Source organism: Triticum dicoccoides, chromosome 7A (genome assembly GCF_002162155.2).
Source record: "Triticum dicoccoides isolate Atlit2015 ecotype Zavitan chromosome 7A, WEW_v2.0, whole genome shotgun sequence".
NCBI classification, from domain to species: domain Eukaryota; kingdom Viridiplantae; phylum Streptophyta; class Magnoliopsida; order Poales; family Poaceae; genus Triticum; species Triticum dicoccoides.
The window spans coordinates 177,284,801-177,307,276 of NC_041392.1; the positions used below are offsets into that span (position 1 = coordinate 177,284,801).

General features: G+C 47.6%; 1 protein-coding gene across 1 annotated transcript; it reads right to left on the bottom strand.

The window, feature by feature from the left end:
* Nucleotides 1-2,194: 2,194 nt before the first annotated feature.
* On the bottom strand, nucleotides 2,195-3,985 carry LOC119332481 (3-ketoacyl-CoA synthase 6-like). Its single transcript, XM_037605663.1, has one exon. It carries the CDS (start codon nucleotides 3,920-3,922, stop codon nucleotides 2,456-2,458), a length of 1,467 nt encoding a protein of 488 aa, XP_037461560.1. The 5' UTR covers nucleotides 3,923-3,985; the 3' UTR covers nucleotides 2,195-2,455.
* Nucleotides 3,986-22,476: the final 18,491 nt, after the last annotated feature.

Genomic DNA, 22,476 nt, shown 5'->3' on the forward strand with positions numbered 1-22,476 from the left:
TCCGGAGGGCTGTGGATCGGTGGGAAGGAAGAGGGGGTCGAGGCGGAGCTCCTGGGTGCATCGGCGAGGCTAGGGGTGGCCGGTGGCCATGGGTACGGCGACGATGACGGCGAGCTCCGCTCGGTGGTGTGCGCGGGAGGGAAGCAGAGGAGGGAACGGGGTCCAGGGGAAGAGAGGGGAGGTGCAGGGGGCGAGGGGGGGTGCGTGGCTCCCTCGGGTGCCTCCAGCGGCGAGCAGGTAAGCAGGAGGTGGCCGGAGCGTGCGCGCGCGCGTCGGGCACACGCCCTCCTGCCTACTGGCAGGAGGTTGAAGACGGTGGCGACCACGGTGGGCTGGGCCGCACAGTGCTGGACCAGCACAGGAGCTGGGCCGGCTCTGGTGGGCTGCACGGGTGAGGCCAGGTAAGTCCAGGTAAGTTCTGTTTTATATTTTTCTGTTCTGTTTTGTTTTATTAATTTATTTTGCCACTGTTTTGAATTTTAAAATAATTCAAACAATGCCAAAAACTCCTCTGAAGATTTTATATTGCTAGATGGACTTTTCCAAAAGCTTATAAAATATTTCAGGGGTATTTGAAATTATATTCTAATTATATGAATATAATTCAAATTCAAATAGCTAGTGATTTAAATTCAAAGTCCCAAAAATAAATCCTTAAAAATGTTCAATATTTTGGTTGGGACCAGAACCCTTACCAAAAATTATCAAACATTTAAGAAGAGCCTTTTGGAGTAATGAATGAGATTTCTAGGGTTTTTGCCCCTCTTTTATTTAGGGTTTTGAGGCTTCCAATATTCCTCAATTCAAGTTTCAAAAATATAGACATGATGCACACCTGAAGCTAGCCTAGAGCAATGCCAGAAGCTAGGGATGTGACAGATATATTTACAAAAATCACGGTTTCCATTATATTTTTATTAAATGAATTGAAATATGTATTCAATATTTCTGGAATCAAGTGAAATAATTAAAATATGTGTTTGATACCTATTTCCATTTAGCTTCTTTTGAAATATTCCACTAATCACAAACTTTGCTTATTTGAAATATTTATCAAACAGATATTTCACTTTTTTGAAATGTTTTTGAATTATAAGTATCTCACTCATTTTATTACCTATTTCTATTTCGCTTTTCTAAATATTTCATAGGTCACATTTTTCACTTAGGTGGAATGTTTCACACCCAATTCACTAACAAAATATATTATTTCACTAACAAAATATATTTATTTTTTTAGAATCAATGCCGCCGCTTTATTTGGCCCTAAAGAGAGTCGTACTGTGGTATGGTTAGGAGTAGGTCCTCAGTCTATTCTAGACCGCATCCTTAGGGATTGTAACATTTCTTATACTTAATACAATTCCCTTTACCCCGCAAAAAAATGCCGGCACTTTATTACTTAAATGTAACTAGGGATCTCGTCCGAAATAGTCCCCCCAAAATGATATGTTCTGATGCATATACTCCCTCCATTCCAAATTACTCGTCGCAGGAATGGATATATCTAGAATTAAAATACATCTAGATACATGCATACCTGCGATAAGTAATTTAGAACGGAGGGAGTACTTAGTTGTCTTCACTTTAAGATATGTTCTGACGCATATATACAAAACACGTAAGCACATAAAATATGTTCTGATGCATATACTTAGGGCTCCTTTGATTCAAAGGATATCTTTAGGATTTTTGAAGGATTGAAATCCTTAGAAATTTTTCCTATGTCGGCCCTTTGATTCATAGGATTGGATCCCATAGGAATTTATCCTATGGAATCTTTTGTACTACATTTTATAAAAAACTAACATCCACTTCAACCTCTTTTTACATTTTATTTGTTTTTCATGTGGCATCAAACACTCTTTGCTAATCTTATAGGATTCAAGTTGACATGCCACTGTAATCCTATACTTTTCATATTCCTACATTTTCAAAATCCTGTGAATCAAAGAGGCCCTTAGTTGTCTTCGCTTTAAGCACATTTTGCTTTTGTATCATTTGGGGCAATGGATCATTTAGTTGGATGAAAAGTTGCACCGAAAAGGGAAAGGGGAACTCCGAACTAGCATATCGTTCGTTGGAATGGACGTCCGTAAATTACTTATTCCAACCTTAGTGTGGAAAGCAAAAAAGGGAAAGGAAAAAAAACACCTTGGTGTGGAAAGCAAAGAGGAAAAGGACATCCGAAAAGTGGAGATGGTCATGTGCACAAGACGTACATAGCTGGTCAATTCACTTTAAATCCCATCATAAATCATGGCGTGCATGCAGAAAAAAATACCGTTCATCTACTCGTCTCTCACACTGAAAATAATAATAAAGGGACTACTAAATCTCAATCGATACTATATTCGTGGGATCTTAATAATAATTCTACTCGTCTCTCAAACAGCAAGGATCGTCTCTCAAACAGCAGAGGAGCAAAGCACACGGCCACCACCGCAAATCAGTCTCACTGGGCCGCGGCCACCGGGTAACGATGCATGCAGCCCTCCCATGGCCCGCTGTCCAGAGGAACCGGCGACCGGATGCACACCCACACCGCGCTGTTGCACTTGAACCCTGACCCAAACCCGACCATCCACACACGGTCTCCCTTGCGCACGCGGCACTTGGCCTCCAGGTAGGCCAGCTCGTACCACGTCGAGCTGCTCGACGTGTTGCCGAACCGGTGCAGCGCCATGCGCGACGCCTCCACCTGCTTGTCCGACAGCCCGAGGCCGCGCTGCAGCTCGTCGATCACCGCACGGCCGCCCGCGTGGATGCAGAAGTGCTCGAACGCCATCCGGAAGTCGGGGACGCGCGGCTTGCTGCTGTCCTTCTGCCCCGCCATGAGCAGCAGCCTGCGCCTCGCGAGCGAGACCGCGTACGCAAGGAGCTCCGACGCCGGGAGCACGAGGGGCCCGAGCGCGGTCATGTGCGCCTTCAGCGTGTCGCCGGCCACGGGCATGACATCCTTGGACAGCGCGATGCCGCGCTCGCCCGCCGCGTCGTCCTCCTGCTGCACGCACCCGTAGGCGCGGTCGTCGTGCCCCGCGTGCGTGCGCACCACCCGGGCGAGGCGGTACTGCGCGTGCTGAGCCCGCGCGGAAGACGTGGACAGCACCACCGCGGACGCGCCCATCCGGAAGAGGCAGTTCTGCAGCAGCATCGCGCGCTCGTTGCCGGAGTAGTAATCCGAGGTGAGAATCTCCGTGGACACCACGAGCGCGTACCTGCACCTGTTATCGCACTGCAGGATGTTCTGCGCGAGCCCGATGCCGGCTATCCCGGCGCTGCACCCCATCCCGGAAAGGCTGAAGCACCGGACATCGCTGCGGAGCCCGTACCTGCGCACCACCATGTCAGCCATGGACGGCGTTGGGGCGAACAGGGTGCAGTTCACCACCACTACTCCGATGTCCTCGGCGCGGACGCCGCTCTTGGCGAGAACGGCATCGACGGCGGAGAATATCCCTTGCTCGGCCTCGGCGCGGGCCGCCTTGAGCGTCTTCTCCGGAGGGATGACGTGGCAGGCCGGCGGGAGGCATGTCTCCTCGCCGAAGCCCGAGCGCTCGATGAGGCGCGACTGGAAGCCCACGCTCTTGTCGTCAAAGCACGGCGCGAGCACGCTGTGCTCGATGTACTTGGAGAGCGGCACACGGAGGGCGGCCGGCGGCCGGAAGCATGCGTAGTCCACGAGGTACACCGCGCGCACCCTGGTCGACCTGATGTAGAGGGCTAGTACGACGGCGAGCAAAGTGAGGCCGGCATAGAGTGGGGTGCAGTGATGGACGGCGCTGCTTACAGTGGGTTTGAGCCAGGCGGTGAACCGCAGCGCGGCTGTGGCTGAGAAGGGGAAGGCGGCGAGGCTGAGGCGGTGGCTGGAGACAAAGCTGTATGCTGGCGCTAGGAAGCTGAGCGGGAGCGAAGTCGCCATTGTGGAGGAGTCCTAGGAGGCCGGATCGATTGTGATGGCTGTTGTCGATCCTTTGGGTCGAGAAGGAAGTGTATGTTTGATTGAAAGGCAGCGGGCCGGAGTTATATATATAGATAGACTGCTACAGATAAGTAGAAAAACGCCCATGCGTTGCAACGGGTTCATATTAAATTTAAGAGTTCAATATCAATTATGTTAATATTATATTTAATATTCTCATACATATTAAGTAACATTGACGATCTTTTTTACCATCAAATTCTCATACATACACGCTCTCCCTCACTCTCTCTCTCCCTTTCCCTCTCCCTCCCTCTCTCTCTAACACACACACATATCTATCTTATTGGATACGGGACCATAATACATCTATTTCACACGCACACGCGCTAGTGCATAACAATATAAATTATGTGTACTATATTTGCCACCACAACTGAGGGAACTAATTTCATGTAATCGGCTAGCCACAGCTCCATGACAAACAATACATCTAAATTCTCAGCGTTATTTTTATGTAACATTGGCGAGAGATAAACGATGGTGATTGTTTCCTTTGTTTGGAGATTGATTACCATCCGTGAGTTAAGCTGGGTACTAAAGAAGAATCTGATTGTGATACGTGAATTGATTGTTGTCTTGTATGTTTGGTTTTGGTATTTGAAGATTGATTACCATCCGTTAGTTGGGTTACCAAAGAAGAAATCAATCATCACATGTAGAAAAAGGAACTACATTGCACATGCTTACACCTCATCTACTCGTGAGAATATATAGAATTGGAGCAAACAAAATAAGTGCAGACGAGAGATAAAACATCAATGAGGATCCCTAATGTCTTGACTAATATGTTGTCCTCCAGCTTGAGAAGCACCTACAAGGAAGGGCTAACATACAGAATCATGAGCCACTCAAATTTATGACTCACACAACTTCATCTTCAACCTGTTAATGATGCGTGAACCTCAACGTACCATGTGGTACTGTTGGAGGCCATGATGACCTGATGCACCTGTGACTCACCAACGTTCCAACATGCGCAACGCCTCCTGAAACGCCTTTGGCATCGCATGACAGAAGGTAGGAACGCGTTAAGAGCAACTGAGGCAAAACAACAAACAAGTGGCACCCCTCTTGTAAATATGTAACATTAATATCTTTTGTTAATTAAATACAGTAGAAGCCTCTCCTGTCGTTTCCTCCTAAAAAACAAAAGAATGGCGCAATTGAATGATGGTATCACACAATCCAACTCTTTACGGCAGCGAACTCCTTAATCTGCCTGGCCCTATTCTTATTCAAAAGGTTGTGCAACCAGGACCGGTTACTCCTACAATTTTGCTGTCGAGACACGACATATGTGATGCAATAAAGCACATGAAAGAGATGACGCCGCTGACGAGATCTTCGCGATTATATGTAACATAATCAAGCGGTGCTAGCTCAACTTTAGTGCCAATCAGCATAGCCTATTTAGCCGATATATTTAGATCAAGTCCAGCACCCCTGCATCGACGTCGCTGCCGTCTTCCTCAACCTTAGGCCACCGCGACATTGCCGTTCGATCCGCACCGCCCCGAGCTCCCATGTCTTCCCCTAGGGCGCTATTGACACCGCCATGATCTTCTCTTGCCTTTCCCCTGTTTCCCCTCTCGTTTGCTCTCGTTAGGTATTTCGCCGTGGCCAAGAACCGCCGTCCGCCATGGCCATTGCAGGGGTAGCCACTGAGCTCCTCAGATTGACCCCGTGGCACATGCCCGCTCCTATGCACGCCCATGCCCGAGCCTGCCGCTCTTCTTCCGGGCCCGCGGGGCCACTCCCTCTCCATGCCCACGCCCGTGCTACACCGCGTCGGTCGCGCCCGCCGCTGCCGTCACGCTCGCCGCAGCCACCGCACCACTGTTCCCCGCGCGACACACACCCTGGCCGCGCGCCACACTCTCGCTGGATGCGCTCGCCCCGTCTGCTGCCGCCTATCCCTTCGCTCGCTCCGCTGTCGCGCCCCTGCCTCGCGCCGCCTCCAGTCGTGGCCATCTTCTGTCGGCCGCCCCCTCAGCCACGTTGGTCGCATCTCTGCCCTCCATTGTCGGTCGCTCGCCTCGCCTGCTGCGTGCTGCTTCCTACTGCTATGCGCTGCTCTACCGCTGGTACGCTGCTGCGCCATGCCCTCGACACCGCCGTGGACAAATGTGGCAGAGGGATTGTTAATGGAGTACGAGAAGGAGGTGGCGGAGAAGGTGTGGAGAGGCAGGAGGTCTGGGGTGGTGTCACCTGGCTGTGGTGGAGGTGTTTATGCGAGAAGGAGCCGGACTGGAAGGAGAGGTCACAATTGAAAAGAATCGCGAAAAAAATCATAACCCGGAGATCTCATTCCAAAAAATGCTAATATCAATGGAGGGGTGATTTTCTTCAATAGGTGGAAAACATAGGAAATATTGGTTGTTATCAAGGAAAGGTAAAAATTTAGGAAAGTTAGGATTTTTGAACTGATTTCTATGCAAATGGGGTTTTATTGTTTGGTAACATGATATCGGTACCTGCTCGTTTGTGACGTGTCTGATTAGGAAAGTTTGCAAATATTAAGAAACTATTTATTGGGAGGAAAGTTGTGACGTGTCTGTTATTTGTTTCCTAAAACAAATTTCACTAATAAGAGAAATCGATTGATTTAGATAAGTTAGGAAAGTTAGATTAAAATGTATTATTTGTTTCCTGAAAATCTATTATTTGTTTCCTAAGACAAATTGAACCAATAAAAAGAATCGATTGATTTGCATAATTTAAGGAAGTTAGATCCATGATTTGTTATACGTTATGAAAGTTCTGGTTGTAATAAAGAGTGGAGAGAAAAATAAACCGATGGACCGGGGTGGGAGGGGGTGGTGGGAGGAGAGACGAAAAAAACCCAGCGAAAATAAACCACGGAGACTATTCACTGACTCGTCCATTAGGAGTAGAGATTTATTGGGAGGAAAGTTGTGACGTGTCTGTTATTTGTTTCCTAAAAAGAATTTCACTAATAAGAGAAATCGATTGATTTAGATAAGTTAGGAAAGTTAGATTAAAATGTATTATTTGTTTCCTGAAAATCTATTATTTGTTTCCTAAGAAAAAATGAACCAATAAAAGGAATCGATTGATTTGCATTATTTTAGGAAGTTAGATCCGTGATTTGTTATACGTTAGGAAAGTTCTGGTTGTAATAAAGAGTGGAGAGAAAAATAAACCGATGGACTAGGGTGGGAGGGGTGGTGGGAGGAGAGACGGAAAAAAACCAGCGAAAAAAACCCGCAGAGACTATTCACCAACTCGTCCATTAGGAGTAGAGATTCCTGCCCTGAGCCTTTGAATATTCTCGCTACTGGCTAAGTACTTAGGACATCTACAAAGCACATCCTCAAACTGCCCACAACCAACCATCCGGACTGCACTCAGAACCTGATTAGCCATCCAACACGGATTTGTATCGGTCCGCCGACGGGTTCGAATGGTCCAAACCTGATTATTCATCCAACACAGATTTATATTGGTCCGCCGACCAATCCAAACGCTCTTTCTACCCGCAAAGTCGAAACAAAGCGAGGGAGTCTTTGCGGGAGTCCAGACAGCGACCACGCGGGACTCTGACACCATCGACCCACCCAAAAGTCCTTCCAGATCATGCGCCTCCATCCTCTCATCTTTCTCTATATCGTTTTCTCTCTTGCCTCCGCCGCCGCTCCATCACCCCGGCCACCCCGCCACACCCTTGCCGGAACTCGACAACTTCGTCTTCTCAAATGCTACACCTGGGCTCCATATCGCTTTTTCTCTGCCGCCATTCCACACCTCTCCTCCGTCCGCTGCACAGGTACCATCCGCCCTAGGTTACTCACCATGACCGGTAAGTGTTCGGTGAAATGCCCGTGCTAAATTTTTTGTCCCTTCTTCTATAAAGCAACGGATTCGGATATGGAGTACATATACGAGCACTATGTTGAGTCGTCCAATGGCTTGTCCGACGAGGACTACACGGATGAGACAACGATGACGCAGGTGGCCCTTGCAGACGCGTAGCGTGCGGAAGAGTATGTTCTCAATTTCAAGAGATCGATCAAGGGTCATCGAGTGCTCAATCGCAACCGCAACATGACAACTACTTTGCCCCTGATGCCCTATTCCCTGACAATTTTCACCAACGCTTTCGGATGCGAAAAAATGTCTTCGATGTCAGTACCATGGCTTCCGATCCTTTGTTGGCAACTTTGTCTTGAAGAAGGATGTTGTGGGAAGGATTGGGTTTTCTGGATACCAGAAGTGTACGACCGCACTGCGGATGCTTACATATGACACAACCGCTGATTCGTGGGAAGAAAACCTACGGATGTCTTAGAGCACATGCGAAGATGTCATGATAAGATTTCCTACTGTCATGGTCTCTTTATTTGGACCTTGGTACCTGAGAGAATCAACTGTCACAGACACCGAGAGTATCTTGGCAATGTCTAAAGCTAGAGGGTGACCAACTTTGCTCGCATCTCTTGACTGCATGCATTGGAGATGGAAGGACTACACAAAAGCTCTACAAAGGCAATATCAGGGTCATGTTAAGAAGCCCACTATCATTCTTAAAGCAGTTGCGTCACAGATCTTTGGATTTGACACGTTCTCTTTGGCATGCCCGGGTCTGACAATGACATCAATGTGTTGCAGCGATCAACATTGTTTGCTAGGCTGCCTGAAGGGAAATTTTTATTCTTATAGACGTTGTTGGGCCTCCAAGTGTAGAATTTTGTAGGGCAATAGCAAATTTCCCTCAAGTGTATGACCTAAGGTTTATCAATCTTTGCGAGGCATAGGATGAAGATGGTCTCTCTCAAACAACCCTGCAATCAAATAAATCTCCTGTGTACCCAACACAACCAATACAATGGTAAATTGTATAAGTGCACTAGTTCGGCGAAGAGATGGTGATAAAAGTGTAGTATGGATAGTAGATATATGTTTTTGTAATCTAAAAATACAAAAACAACAAGGTAGCAAGTGATAAAACGGAGCACAAAGGGTATTACAATTCTTATAAACAAGGTCTAGTGTTCATACTTTCACTAGTGCAATCTCTCAACAGGGTAACATAATTGAATCATATAGCAATCCCTCAACGTGCGACAAAGAATCACTTCAAAGTTTCTATCGGAGAACATAGGACGAAAATGTGTATCAACCTATGTGCCTAGATTATCCCAATGTCACCATGAGAATCCGCAAGTTGAATACAAAAGCATACATCAAGTAACTCAATAGAACACCCCATTGTCACCACGGGTTTCCACATGCAAGACATACACCAAGTGATCTCAAATCCAATATTTAATCCAACATAATGAAACCTCAGAGAGCAAGACTCAATTCATCACAACAGGAAAGAGAGGAGAAAACACCATATGATCCAAGAAAGAGAACAAACACACCGCCGGGATGATGAAGATGACATCCGATGATGATTTCCCCCTCCGACAGGGTGCCGAAACAGGGGTCTAGATGAGATCGCTTAGGAACAGAGGCTTGCGGCGGCGGAGCAAAATTTTCTAGGTTTCTTTCTGGAGTTTTCTATATTTATAGGAATTTTTGTCATCAGTTTCACGTCAAGGGGGTCCACGAGGAAGCGACAAGCTCGATAGGAGCGCCCTAGGGGGGACCGCGCCCCTTGAGCTTGTCGTGTCCTCGTGGCTCTTCTGGTCGTTCCTCGAAGCTTTAGGGGTCTCTTTTTGTCCATAAAAAATACCATAAATTTTCGGCCCAATCCGAGAACTTTTATTTCTACACAAAACAACACCACATCACTCTGCTGAAAACAGTGCCAGTCCGTGTTAGTTCCATTTAAATCATATAAAAGCGCACCATCATAAAAAAATTGTAAACATGGCATACATACTTGATAAATTATCGATATGTTGGAGACATATCACGCACGTGCGTGTGTGTTTGTGGGGTAGGAGTTTTATTCCAAAACGAAAGAGTTACAATCAAGAGGCAAGAGATCCTCGATACATGAGGCCCTCGGTGTAGGGAAACAACAATGTTATATTTAGTGTGCCTATAACTTACTCCCTCCATCCTATAATCAAAAAACATCTTACATTATGGGATGGAGGAAGTACCAAACAATCTACTACTCTATTTTGTTCATGATGAAGCTACATGGAATAAAATCTTGCTCATCCATCAGGGCCTTAGTACGCATTTAGTTACCTACATTAGGCCCGGCTAGGCCCGCGCAGGCAATTTTCGGCCTGTTTGGTTGCTCGGCTCGCATCTAAAAGTTGCCCCCACAAAACTTGAAGTAGCTCTGGACATCCAGAGGAATGCTCAAATCGACCATTTTACTAGAGCCAGGCCTGAGCAATGCTACCCTAGGCACATCGACGTGTGCGGTTGCACGTGTGGATGCGGTCTCGAGACGTCGCGTTGTTTACCGAAGCTGCATCATAAATTATCCGCACCCCCTTCCTCAGCGCTCACTCCCCTCTTCCCCACTCACACCGGCGGGGGCGACCATCGGAGCAACTGCAAGACGATCCAAGACGGCGGCGAGCATCGATTTGACCAACACATCAGTCATGGCAGTAAGCCCTTACCCTGTCACTCGATTTACTGTTTCTGGGTTGTGGTAGATTTGATTTGCGGATAGGGTTGAAGCCTTAGGGAGGGGATGGAACACACTCGGGGGTGGGGGGTTGGTTTAGGGGAAACACTACTGATGAACCCTTTAGTCCATCGGTTCTGCACCGATGGCTTCTAGGGTTCTTACGTTCATCTTCTGATTACATTTGGGTGGGGATTGGGGTACAAAATTGTTTAGAAGCACCTAATCCTAGCCGTGGCGACCTTCGAGTCATATCAAGCGGCTGGGGCATAGCCATCTTCTTTTCTTCCACCATCGTGGCACCCGTAGTCTCATCCTCATCGTCTTCGTCAAGAACGGTGGGTCTTGCATGGTCGCCTAACGCCGGCGCCCTGGCCACCATCTGCACCGCGTCATTGTTGCCCTCCGGCGACACCAATGTCCTAGTCCAATACAATGTGGCACGCTGGTCTTCTGGCACCTTGTACTCCCTATACTTGGCCCGTCTTGCCCTCTGTCCAGCGTAACTGGAGTTTGCTTGATTCGTGTCCCAACGCAGATGTCCACTAACATTGCACACTTGTTTGGGTCAGGAATCAGTGTCTTCAGTTTACCCATCGTAGACTTCTTAATCACAGCGTCGACCTCCTTGTGCATGTCTTTGATGCTGCTGAAGTTCGAGCACACTTCCATGGTGTTCTTGAACTTCGCGCGGTCACCGAGCGAGCACCCTAAGAAGAAGGCCCTCCATCCAATGCCCTAGAGGAAAGGGTTGGGGTTGGAGTTCATGGCGAGGGAGAGGTGGTGAAACAGAGAGGGTTAGAGTGGGGTGCTGGGTAAGTAGTGAAGGAAATATGCCCTAGAGGCAATAATAAAGTTATTATTTATTTCTTTATATCATGATAAATGTTTATTATTCATGCTAGAATTGTATTAAACGAAAACATGATACATGTGTGAATACATAAACAAACAGAGTGGCACTAGTATGCCTCTACTTGACTAGCTCGTTAATCAAAGATGGTTATGTTTCCTAACCATAGACATGAGTTGTCATTTGATTAACGGGATCACATCATTAGGAGAATGATGTGATTGACTTGACCCATTCCATTACCTTAGCACTTGATCATTTAGTTTGTTTCTATTGCTTTCTTCATAACTTATACATGTTCCTATGACTATGAGATTATGCAACTCCCGTTTACCGGAGGAACACTTTGTGTGCTACCAAACGTCACAATGTAACTGGGTGATTATAAAGGTGCTCTATAGGTGTCTCCGAAGGTACTTGTTGGGTTGGCGTATTTCGAGATTAGGATTTGTCACTCCGATTGTCGGAGAGGTATCTCTGGGCCCTCTCGGTAATGTACATCACTTAAGCCTTGCAAGCATTGCAACTAATAAGTTTGTTGCGGGATGATGTATTACGGAACGAGTAAAGAGACTTGCCGGTAACGAGATTGAACTAGGTATTGAGATACCAACGGTCGAATATCGGGCAAGTAACATACCGATGACAAAGGGAACAACGTATGTTGTTATGCGGTCTGACCGATAAAGATCTTCGTAGAATATGTGGGAGCCAATATGAGCATCCAGGTTACGCTATTGGTTATTGACCGGAGACATGTCTCGGTCATGTCTACATAGTTCTCGAACCCGTAGAGTCCGCACGCTTAAAGTTTCGGTGACGATTGTATTATGAGTTTATGTGATTTGATGTACCGAAGGTAGTTCGGAGTCCCGGATGAGATCGGGGACATGACGAGGAGTCTCGAAATGGTTGAGACGTAAAGATCGATATATTGGACGACTATATTCGGACATCGGAAAGGTTTCGAGTGATTGGGGTATTTTCGGGGGTCCCGGGGAGTTACGGGAATACGAGGAAGAAGTAATGGGCCTCATGGGCCAAGTGGTGGAAGAGAGGAGGCAGGGCACGCGGCCCCCCTAGGCCAAACCTAATTGGACTAGGGGGCCGGCCCCCTTTCCTCCTTTTCCTCCTTCTCCTTCCTTCTCCTTCTCCTCCTTCCTTTCCTCCTCCTAGGAGTAGGAAAGGGGAGTCCTACTCCTACTAGGAGGAGGACTCCTCCTCCTGGCACGCCCATAGAGGGCCGGCCGGCCTCCCCCTTGCTCCTTTATATACAGGGGCAGGGGGCACCTCTAGACACACAAGTTGATCAGTTGATCTCTCCCAGCCGTGTGCGGTGCCCTCCTCCACCATATTCCACCTCGGTCATATTGTAGCGGTGCTTAGGCGAAGCCCTGCGTCGGTAGCAGCATCATCACCGTCACCACGCCGTCGTGCTGATGGAACTCTCCCATGGAGCTCTGCTGGATCGGAGTTCGCGGGACGTCATCGAGCTGAACGTGTGCTGAACTCGGAGGTGCCGTACATTCGGTACTTGGATCGGTCGTATCGTGAAGACGTACGACTACATCAACCGCGTTGTACTAACGCTTCCGCTTTCAGTCTACGAGGGTACGTGGACAACACTCTCCCCTCTCATTGCTATGCATCACCATGATCTTGCGTGTGCGTAGGAAAATTTTGAAATTACTACGTTCCTCAACAGCCTGCCGCCATGGCCTCCCTCGCGCCGTGCGGCCCACGCCTCCGACTAAGGCGTCCTCAACCGACCCTGTGCCGGCAAGGGCACAAGCACCCAACGGTACCCGTGGACGCCATCCAGAGGTACAATGATGTGATTGACTTGACCCATTCCATTAGCTTAGCACTTGATCGTTTAGTTTGTTGCTATTGCTTTCTACATGACTTATACATGTTCCTATGACTATGAGATTATGCAACCCCCGTTTACCGAAGGAACACTTTGTGTGCTACCAAATGTCACAACGTAACTGGGTGATTATAAAGGTGCTCTACAGGTGTCTCCGAAGGTACTTGTTGCTTTCGCGTATTTCGAGATTAGGATTTGTCACTCCGATTGTCGGAGAGGTATCTCTGGGCCCTCTCGGTAATGCACATCACTTAAGCCTTGCAAGCATTGCAACTAATGAGGGACATGAAGATTGATATATTGGAAGCCTATATTTGGATATCGGAAGTGTTCCGGGTGAAATCGGGATTTTACCGGAGTACCGAGGGGTTACCGGAACCCCCCGGGGGCTTAATGGGCCATAGTGGGCCTTTGTGGAGAAGAGGAGAGGCGGCCAGGGCAGGGCTGTGCGCCCCTGCCCCCTAGTCCGAATAGGACAAGGAGAGGGGGGCGGCGCCCCCCTTTCCTTCCTCTCTCCCTCCTCTTTCCCCCTCCACTCCTAATCCAACAAGGAAAAGGGAGGGAGTCCTACTCCCGGTGGGAGTAGGACTCCTCCTGACGCGCCCCTCCTGGCCGGACGCACCTCCCCCCTTGCTCCTTTATATACGGGGCAGGGGGCACCCTAGAGACACAACAATTGATCGTTTGATCTTTTAGCCATGTGCGGTGCCCCCCTCCACCTGTTGGGGATCGTAGCAGAAATTAAAAAATTTCTACGCATCACCAAGATCAATCTATGGAGTATTCTAGCAATGAGGGGAATAGGAGTGCATCTACATACCCTTGTAGATCGCGAGTGGAAGCGTTCAAGTGAATGGGGATGATGGAGTCGTACTCGCCGTGATCCAAATCACCGATGACCAAGTGCCGAACGGACAACACCTCCGCGTTCAACACACGTACGGTTGGGAAGACGTCTCCTCCTTCTTGATCCAGCAAGGGGGAAGGAGAGGTTGATGAAGATCCAGCAGCACGACGGTGTGGTGGTGGATGCAGCAGGATCCCGACAGGGCTTCGCCAAGCACAAGCGGGGAGGAGAGGTGTTACGGAGGGAGAGGGAGGCGCCAAGAGCAAGGTGCGGCTGCCCTCCCTCCCTTCCACTATAGGGGATAGGGGGGCGCATGCCCCCTTGGAGATCCCATCTAAAGGGGGGGCGGCGGCCCCTGGGGGCAACGGCCCCCTTAGGGTTTCCAACCAGGGGGCGCATGCCCCCTCGGGCGGCAATGGCCCCCTAGGGTTTCCAACCCTAGGCGCCTTGGGCCCTTGGGTGGGGTGCACCATCCCATCAGGGGCTGGTTCCCATGCCACTTCAGCCCATGGGGCCTCCGGGATAGGTGGCCCCATCCGGTGGACCCCCGGGACCCTTCCGGTGGTCCCGGTACAATACCGGTAACCCCCGAAACCTTCCCGCTGGCCGAAACCGGACTTCCTATATATAAATCTTTACCTCCGGACCATTCCGAAACTCGTCGTGACGTCCGGGATCTCATTCAGGACTCCGAACAACTTTCAGGTTACTGCATACTAATATCTCTACAACCCTAGCGTCACCGAACCTTAAGTGTGTAGACCCTACGGGTTCGGGAGACACGCAGACATGACCGAGACGCCTCTCCGGTCAATAACCAACAGCGGGATCTGGATACCTATGTTGGCTCCCACATGCTCCTCGATGATCTCATCGGATGAACCACGATGTCGAGGACTTAATCAATCCCGTATTCAATTCCCTTTGTCAATCGGTACGTTACTTGCCCGAGACTCGATCGTCGGTATCCCAATACCTTGTTCAATCTCGTTACCGACAAGTCACTTTACTCGTACCGTAATGCATGATCCCGTGACCAACCCTTTGGTCACATTGATATCATTATGATGATACATTACCGAGTGGGCCCAGAGATACCTCTCCGTCATACGGAGTGACAAATCCCCGTCTCGATTCGTGCCAACCCAACAGACACTTTCGTAGATACCCGTAGTGCACCTTTATAGCCACCCAGTTACGTTGTGATGTTTGATACACCCAAAGCACTCCTACGGTATCCGGGAGTTGCACAATCTCATGGTCTAAGGAAATGATACTTGACATTAGAAAAGCTCTCACAAAACGAACTTACACGATCTTTGTGCTATGCTTAGGTTTGGGTCTTGTCCATCACATCATTCTCCTAATGATGTGATCCCATTATCAATGACATCCCCATGTCCATAGCCAGGAAACCATGACTATCTGTTGATCAACGAGCTAGTCAACTAGAGTCTCACTAGGGACACATTGTGGTCTATGTATTCACACATGTATTACGATTTCCGGATAATACAATTATAGCATGAATAATAGACAATTATCATGAACAAGGAAATATAATAATCATTTTATTATTGCCTCTACGGCATATTTCCAATAGTCTCCCACTTGCACTAGAGTCAATCATCTAGTTACATTGTGATGAATCGAACACCCATGGAATTCTGGTGTTGATCATGTTTTGCTCTAGGGAGAGGTTTAGTCAACGGATCTGCTACATTCAGGTCCGTATGTACTTTACAAATTTCTATGTCTCCATTTTGAACACTTTCACGAATGGAGTTGAAGCGACGCTTGATATGCCTGGTCTTCCTGTGAAACCTGGGCTCCTTGGCAAGGGCAATAGCTCCAGTGTTGTCACAGAAGAGATTCATCGGCCCCGACACATTGGGTATGACTCCTAGGTCGGTGATGAACTCCTTCACCCAGATTGCTTCTTGTGCTGCCTCCGAGGCTGCCATGTATTCTGCTTCACATGTAGATCCCGCCACGACGCTTTGCTTGCAACTACACCAGCTTACTGCCCCACCATTCAAAATATACACGTATCCGGTTTGTGACTTAGAGTCATCCAGATCTGTGTCGAAGCTAGCGTCGACGTAACCCTTCACGACGAGCTCTTCGCCACCTCCATAAACGAGAAACATATCCTTGGTCCTTTTCAGGTACTTCAGGATGTTTTTTACCGCTGTCCAGTGTTCCTTGCCGGGATTACTTTGGTAGCTACCTACCAAACTTACGGCAAGGTTTACATCAGGTCTGGTACACAACATGGCATACATAATAGACCCTATGGCTGAGGCATAGGGGATGACACTCATCTCTTCTATATCTTCTGCCGTGGTCGGGCATTGAGCCGTGCTCAATCGCACACCTTGCAATATAGGCAAGAACCCCTTCTTGGACTGATCCATATTGAACTTCTTCAATATCTTGTCAAGGTACGTACTTTGTGAAAGACCGATGAGGCGTCTCGATCTATCTCTATAGATCTTGATGCCTAATATATAAGCAGCTTCTCCAAGGTCCTTCATTGAAAAACACTTGTTCAAATAGGCCTTTATGCTTTCCAAGAATTCTATATCATTTCCCATCAATAGTATGTCATCCACATATAATATGAGAAATGCTACAGAGCTCCCACTCACTTTCTTGTAAACGCAGGCTTCTCCATAAGTCTGCATAAACCCAAACGCTTTGATCATCTCATCAAAGCGAATGTTCCAACTCCGAGATGCTTGCACCAGCCCATAGATTGAGCGTTGGAGCTTGCACACCTTGTTAGCATTCTTAGGATCGACAAAACCTTCCGGCTGCATCATATACAATTCTTCCTTAAGAAAGCCGTTAAGGAATGCTATTTTGACGTCCATTTGCCATATCTCATAATCATAGAATGCGGCAATTGCTAACATGATTCGGACGGACTTCAGCTTCGCTACGGGTGAGAAAGTCTCATCGTAGTCAACCCCTTGAACTTGTCGATAATCCTTAGCGACAAGTCGAGCCTTATAGATGGTCACATTACCATCCACGTCTGTCTTCTTCTTAAAGATCCATTTATTTTCTATGGCTCGCCGATCTTCAGGAAAGTCAGTCAAAGTCCATACTTCGTTTTCATACATGGATCCTATCTCGGATTTCATGGCTTCCAGCCATTTGTTGGAATCCGGGCCCGCCATCGCTTCTTCATAGTTCGAAGGTTCGCCGTTGTCTAATAACATGATTTCTAAGACAGGGCCGCCGTACCACTCTGGTGCGGAACGTGTCCTTTTGGACCTATGAAGTTCAGTAGCAACTTGATTTGAAGTTTCATGATCATCATCATCAACTTCCTCTCTAGTCGGTGCAGGCACCTCAGGAATATTTTCTTGAGCTGCGCCACTTACCGGTTCAAGAGGTAATACTTCATCAAGTTCTACCTTCCTCCCACTTATTTCTTTCGAGAGAAACTCTTTCTCTAGAAAGGACCCATTCTTGGCAACAAAGATCTTGCCTTCGGATCTGAGGTAGAAAGTATACCCAACAGTTTCTTTAGGGTATCCTATGAAGACGCATTTTTCCGACTTGGGTTCGAGCATTTCAGGTTGAAGTTTCTTGACATAAGCATCGCATCCCCAAACTTTTAGAAACGACAGCTTAGGTTTCTTCCCAAACCATAATTCATACGGTGTCGTCTCAACGGATTTCGACGGAGCCCTATTTAAAGTGAATGCGGCAGTCTCTAAAGCATAGCCCCAAAATGATAGCGGTAAATCGGTAAGAGACATCATAGATCGCACCATATCTAATAGAGTGCGATTACGACGTTCGGACACACCATTACGCTGAGGTGTTCCAGGCGACGTGAGTTGTGAAACTATTCCACATTTTCTTAAGTGTGTGCCAAATTCATGACTCAAGTATTCTCCCCCACGATCTGATCGCAAGAACTTGATTTTCCTGTCACGTTGATTCTCAACCTCACTCTGAAATTCCTTGAACTTTTCAAAGGTCTCAGACTTGTGTTTGATTAAGTAGACATACCCATATCTACTCAAGTCATCAGTGAGGGTGAGAACATAACGATAGCCACCGCGAGCCTCAACACTCATTGGACCGCACACATCAGTATGTATGATTTCCAATAAGTTGGTTGCTCGCTCCATTGTTCCTGAGAACGGAGTCTTGGTCATTTTACCCATGAGGCATGGTTCGCACGTGTCAAATGATTCGTAATCAAGAGACTCTAAAAGTCCATCTGCATGGAGCTTCTTCATGCGTTTGACACCTATGTGACCAAGGCGGCAGTGCCACAAGTATGTGGGACTATCATTATCAACCTTACATCTTTTGGTATTCACACTATGAATATGTGTAGCATTACGCTCGAGATTCATTAAGAATAAACCATTCACCATCGGAGCATGACCATAAAACATATCTCTCATATAAATAGAACAACCATTATTCTCGGATTTAAATGAGTAGCCATCTCGAATTAAACGAGATCCTGATACAATGTTCATGCTCAAAGCTGGCACTAAATAACAATTATTGAGGTTTAAAACTAATCCCGTAGGTAAATGTAGAGGTAGCGTGCCGACGGCGATCACATCGACCTTGGAACCATTCCCGACGCGCATCGTCACCTCATCCTTTGCCAGTCCCCGCTTATTCCGCAGCTCCTGCTTTGTGTTACAAATGTGAGCAACCGCACCGGTATCAAATACCCAGGAGCTACTACGAGTACTGTTAAGGTACACATCAATTACATGTATATCACATATACCTTTCATGATGCCGGACTTCTTGTCCGCTAAGTATTTGGAGCAGTTCCGCTTCCAGTGACCACTTCCCTTGCAATAAAAACACTCAGTCTCGGGCTTGGGTCCATTCTTTGGCTTCTTCGCGGAAGCTTGCTTACCGGGCGCGGCAACTCCCTTGCCGTCCTTCTTGAAGTTCTTCTTACCCTTGCCTTTCTTGAACTTAGTGGTTTTATTCACCATCAACACTTGATGTTCCTTTTTGACTTCTACCTCTGCTGATTTCAGCATTGCAAATACTTCAGGAATGGTCTTTTCCATCCCCTGCATATTGAAGTTCATCACAAAGCTCTTGTAGCTCGGTGGAAGCGACTGAAGGATTCTGTTAATGACCGCGTCATCCGGGAGATTAACTCCCAGCTGAGTCAAGCGGTTATGCAACCTAGACATTTTGAGTATGTGCTCGCTCACAGAACTATTTTCCTCCATCTTACAGCTGAAGAACTTGTCTGAGACTTCATATCTCTCGACCCGGGCATGAGCTTGAAAAACCATTTTCAGCTCTTCGAACATCTGATATGCTCCGTGTCTCTCAAAACGCTTTTGGAGCCCCGGTTCTAAGCTGTAAAGCATGCCGCACTGAACGAGGGAGTAATCATCAGCACGTGTCTGCCAAGCATTCATAACGTCTTGGTTCTATGGGAGGGTGCGTCACCTAGCGGTGCTTCTAGGACATAATCTTTCTTGGCAGCTATGAGGATGATCCTCAGGTTCCGGACCCAGTCTGTATAGTTGCTGCCATCGTCTTTCAGCTTGGTTTTCTCTAGGAACGCGTTGAAGTTGAGGACAATGTGGGCCATTTGATCTACAACACATATTGTAAAGATTTTAGACTAATTTCATGATAATTAAGTTCATCTAATCAAATTATTAAATGAACTCCCACTCAGATAGACATCCCTCCAGTCATCTAAGTATAACATGATCCGAGTTAACTAGGCCGTGTCCGATCATCACATGAGACGGACTAGTCAACATCGGTGAACATCTTCATGTTGATCGTATCTTCTATACGACTCATGCTCGACCTTTCAGTCTTCTGTGTTCCGAGGCCATGTCTGTACATGCTAGGCTCGTCAAGTCAACCTAAGTGTATTGCATGTGTAAATCTGTCTTACACCCGTTGTATTCGAACGTTAGAATCTATCACACCCGATCATCACGTGGTGCTTCGAAACAACAAACCTTCGCAATGGTGCACTGTTAGGGGGAACACTTTCTTGAAATTATTACAAGGGATCATCTTATTTAAGCTACCGTCGTTCTAAGCAAATAAGATGTAAAACATGATAAACATCACATGCAATCAAATAGTTACATGATATGGCCAATATCATTTGCTCCTTTGATCTCCATCTTCGGGGCTCCATGATCATCGTTGTCACCGGCATGACACCATGATCTACATCATCGTGTCTTCTTGAAGTTGTCTCGTCATCTATTACTTCTACTACTATGGCTAATGCCTTAGCAATAAAGTAAAGTAATTACATGACGTTTATGTTGACACGCAGGTCATAAATAAATAAAGACAACTCCTATGGCTCATGCCGATTGTCATACTCATTGACATGCAAGTCGTGATTCCTATTACAAGAACATGATCAATCTCATACATCACATATATCATTCATCATTCATCACAACCTTTGGCCATATCACATCACAAAACACTTACTGCAAAAACAAGTTAGACGTGCTCTAATTGTTGTTGCAAGTTTTTACGTGGCTGCTATAGGTTTCTAGCAAGAACGTTTCTTACCTACGCCAAAACCACAATGTGAATTGCCAATTTCTATTTACCCTTCATAAGGACCCTGTTCATCGAATCCGATCCGACTAAACTGGGAGAGACAGACACCCGCTAGCCACCTTATGCAACTAGTGCATGTCAGTCGGTGGAACCGGTCTCACGTAAGCGTACGTGTAAGGTTGGTCCGGGCCGCTTCATCCCACAATACTGCCGAATCAAGATAAGACTAGTAACGGCAAGATAATTGGCAATATCGACGCCCACAACTATTTTGTGTTCTACTCGTGCATAGAAACTACGCATAGACCTAGCTCATGATGCCACTGTTGGGGATCGTAGCAGAAATTAAAAAAATTCTACACATCACCAAGATCAATCTATGGAGTATTCTAGCAATGAGGGGAATAGGAGTGCATCTACATACCCTTGTAGATCGCGAGCGGAAGCGTTCAAGTGAACGGGGATGATGGAGTCGTACTCGCCGTGATCCAAATCACCGATAACCAAGTGCCGAACGGACAACACCTCCGCGTTCAACACACATACGGTTGGGAAGACGTCTCCTCCTTCTTGATCCAGCAAGGGAGAAGGAGAGGTTGATGAAGATCCAGCAACACGACGGCGTGGTGGTGGATGCAGCAGGATCCCGGCAGGGCTTCGCCAAGCACAAGCGGGGAGGAGAGGTGTTACGAAGGGAGAGGGAGGCGCCAAGAGCAAGGTGCGGCTGCCCTCCCTCCCTTCCACTATATATAGGGGCTAGGGGGGCGCATGCCCCCTTGGAGATCCCATCTAAAAGGGGGGGCGGCCCCTGGGGGCGACGGCCCCCTTAGGGTTTCCAACCAAGGGGCGCATGCCCCCTCGGGGGGCAACGGCCCCCTGGGGTTTTCAACCCTAGGCGCCTTGGGCCCTTGGGTGGGGCGCACCAGCCCATCAGGGGCTGTTTCCCATGCCACTTCAGCCCATGGGGCCCTCCGGGATAGGTGGCCCCATCCGGTGGACCCCCGGGACCCTTTCGGTGGTCCCGGTACAATACCGGTAACCCCCGAAACCTTCCCGCTGGCCGAAACTGGACTTCCTATATATAAATATTTACCTCCGGACCATTCCGGAACTCCTCTTGATGTTCGGGATCTCATCCGGGACTCCGAACAACTTTCGGGTTACTGCATACTAATATCTCTACAACCCTAGCGTCACTGAACCTTAAGTGTGTAGACCCTACGGGTTCGGGAGACACGCAGACATGACCAAGACACTTCTCCGGTCAATAACCAACAGCGGGATCTGGATACCCATGTTGGCTCCCACATGCTCCTCGATGATCTCATCGGATGAACCACGATGTCGAGGACTTAATCAATCCCGTATTCAATCCCTTTGTCAATCGGTACGTTACTTGCCCGAGACTCGCTCGTCGGTATCCCAATACCTTGTTCAATCTCATTACCGACAAGTCACTTTACTCGTACCGTAATGCATGATCCCATGACCAACCCTTTGGTCACATTGAGCTCATTATGATGATGCATTACCGAGTGGGCCCAGAGATACCTCTCCGTCATACGGAGTGACAAATCCCAGTCTCGATTCGTGCCAACCCAACAGACACTTTCGGAGATACCCGTAGTGCACCTTTATAGCCACCCAGTTATGTTGTGACATTTGATACACCCAAAGCACTCCTACGGTATCTGGGAGTTGCACAATCTCATGGTCTAAGGAAATGATACTTGACATTAGAAAAGCTCTCACAAAACGAACTTACACGATCTTTGTGCTATGCTTAGGTTTGGGTCTT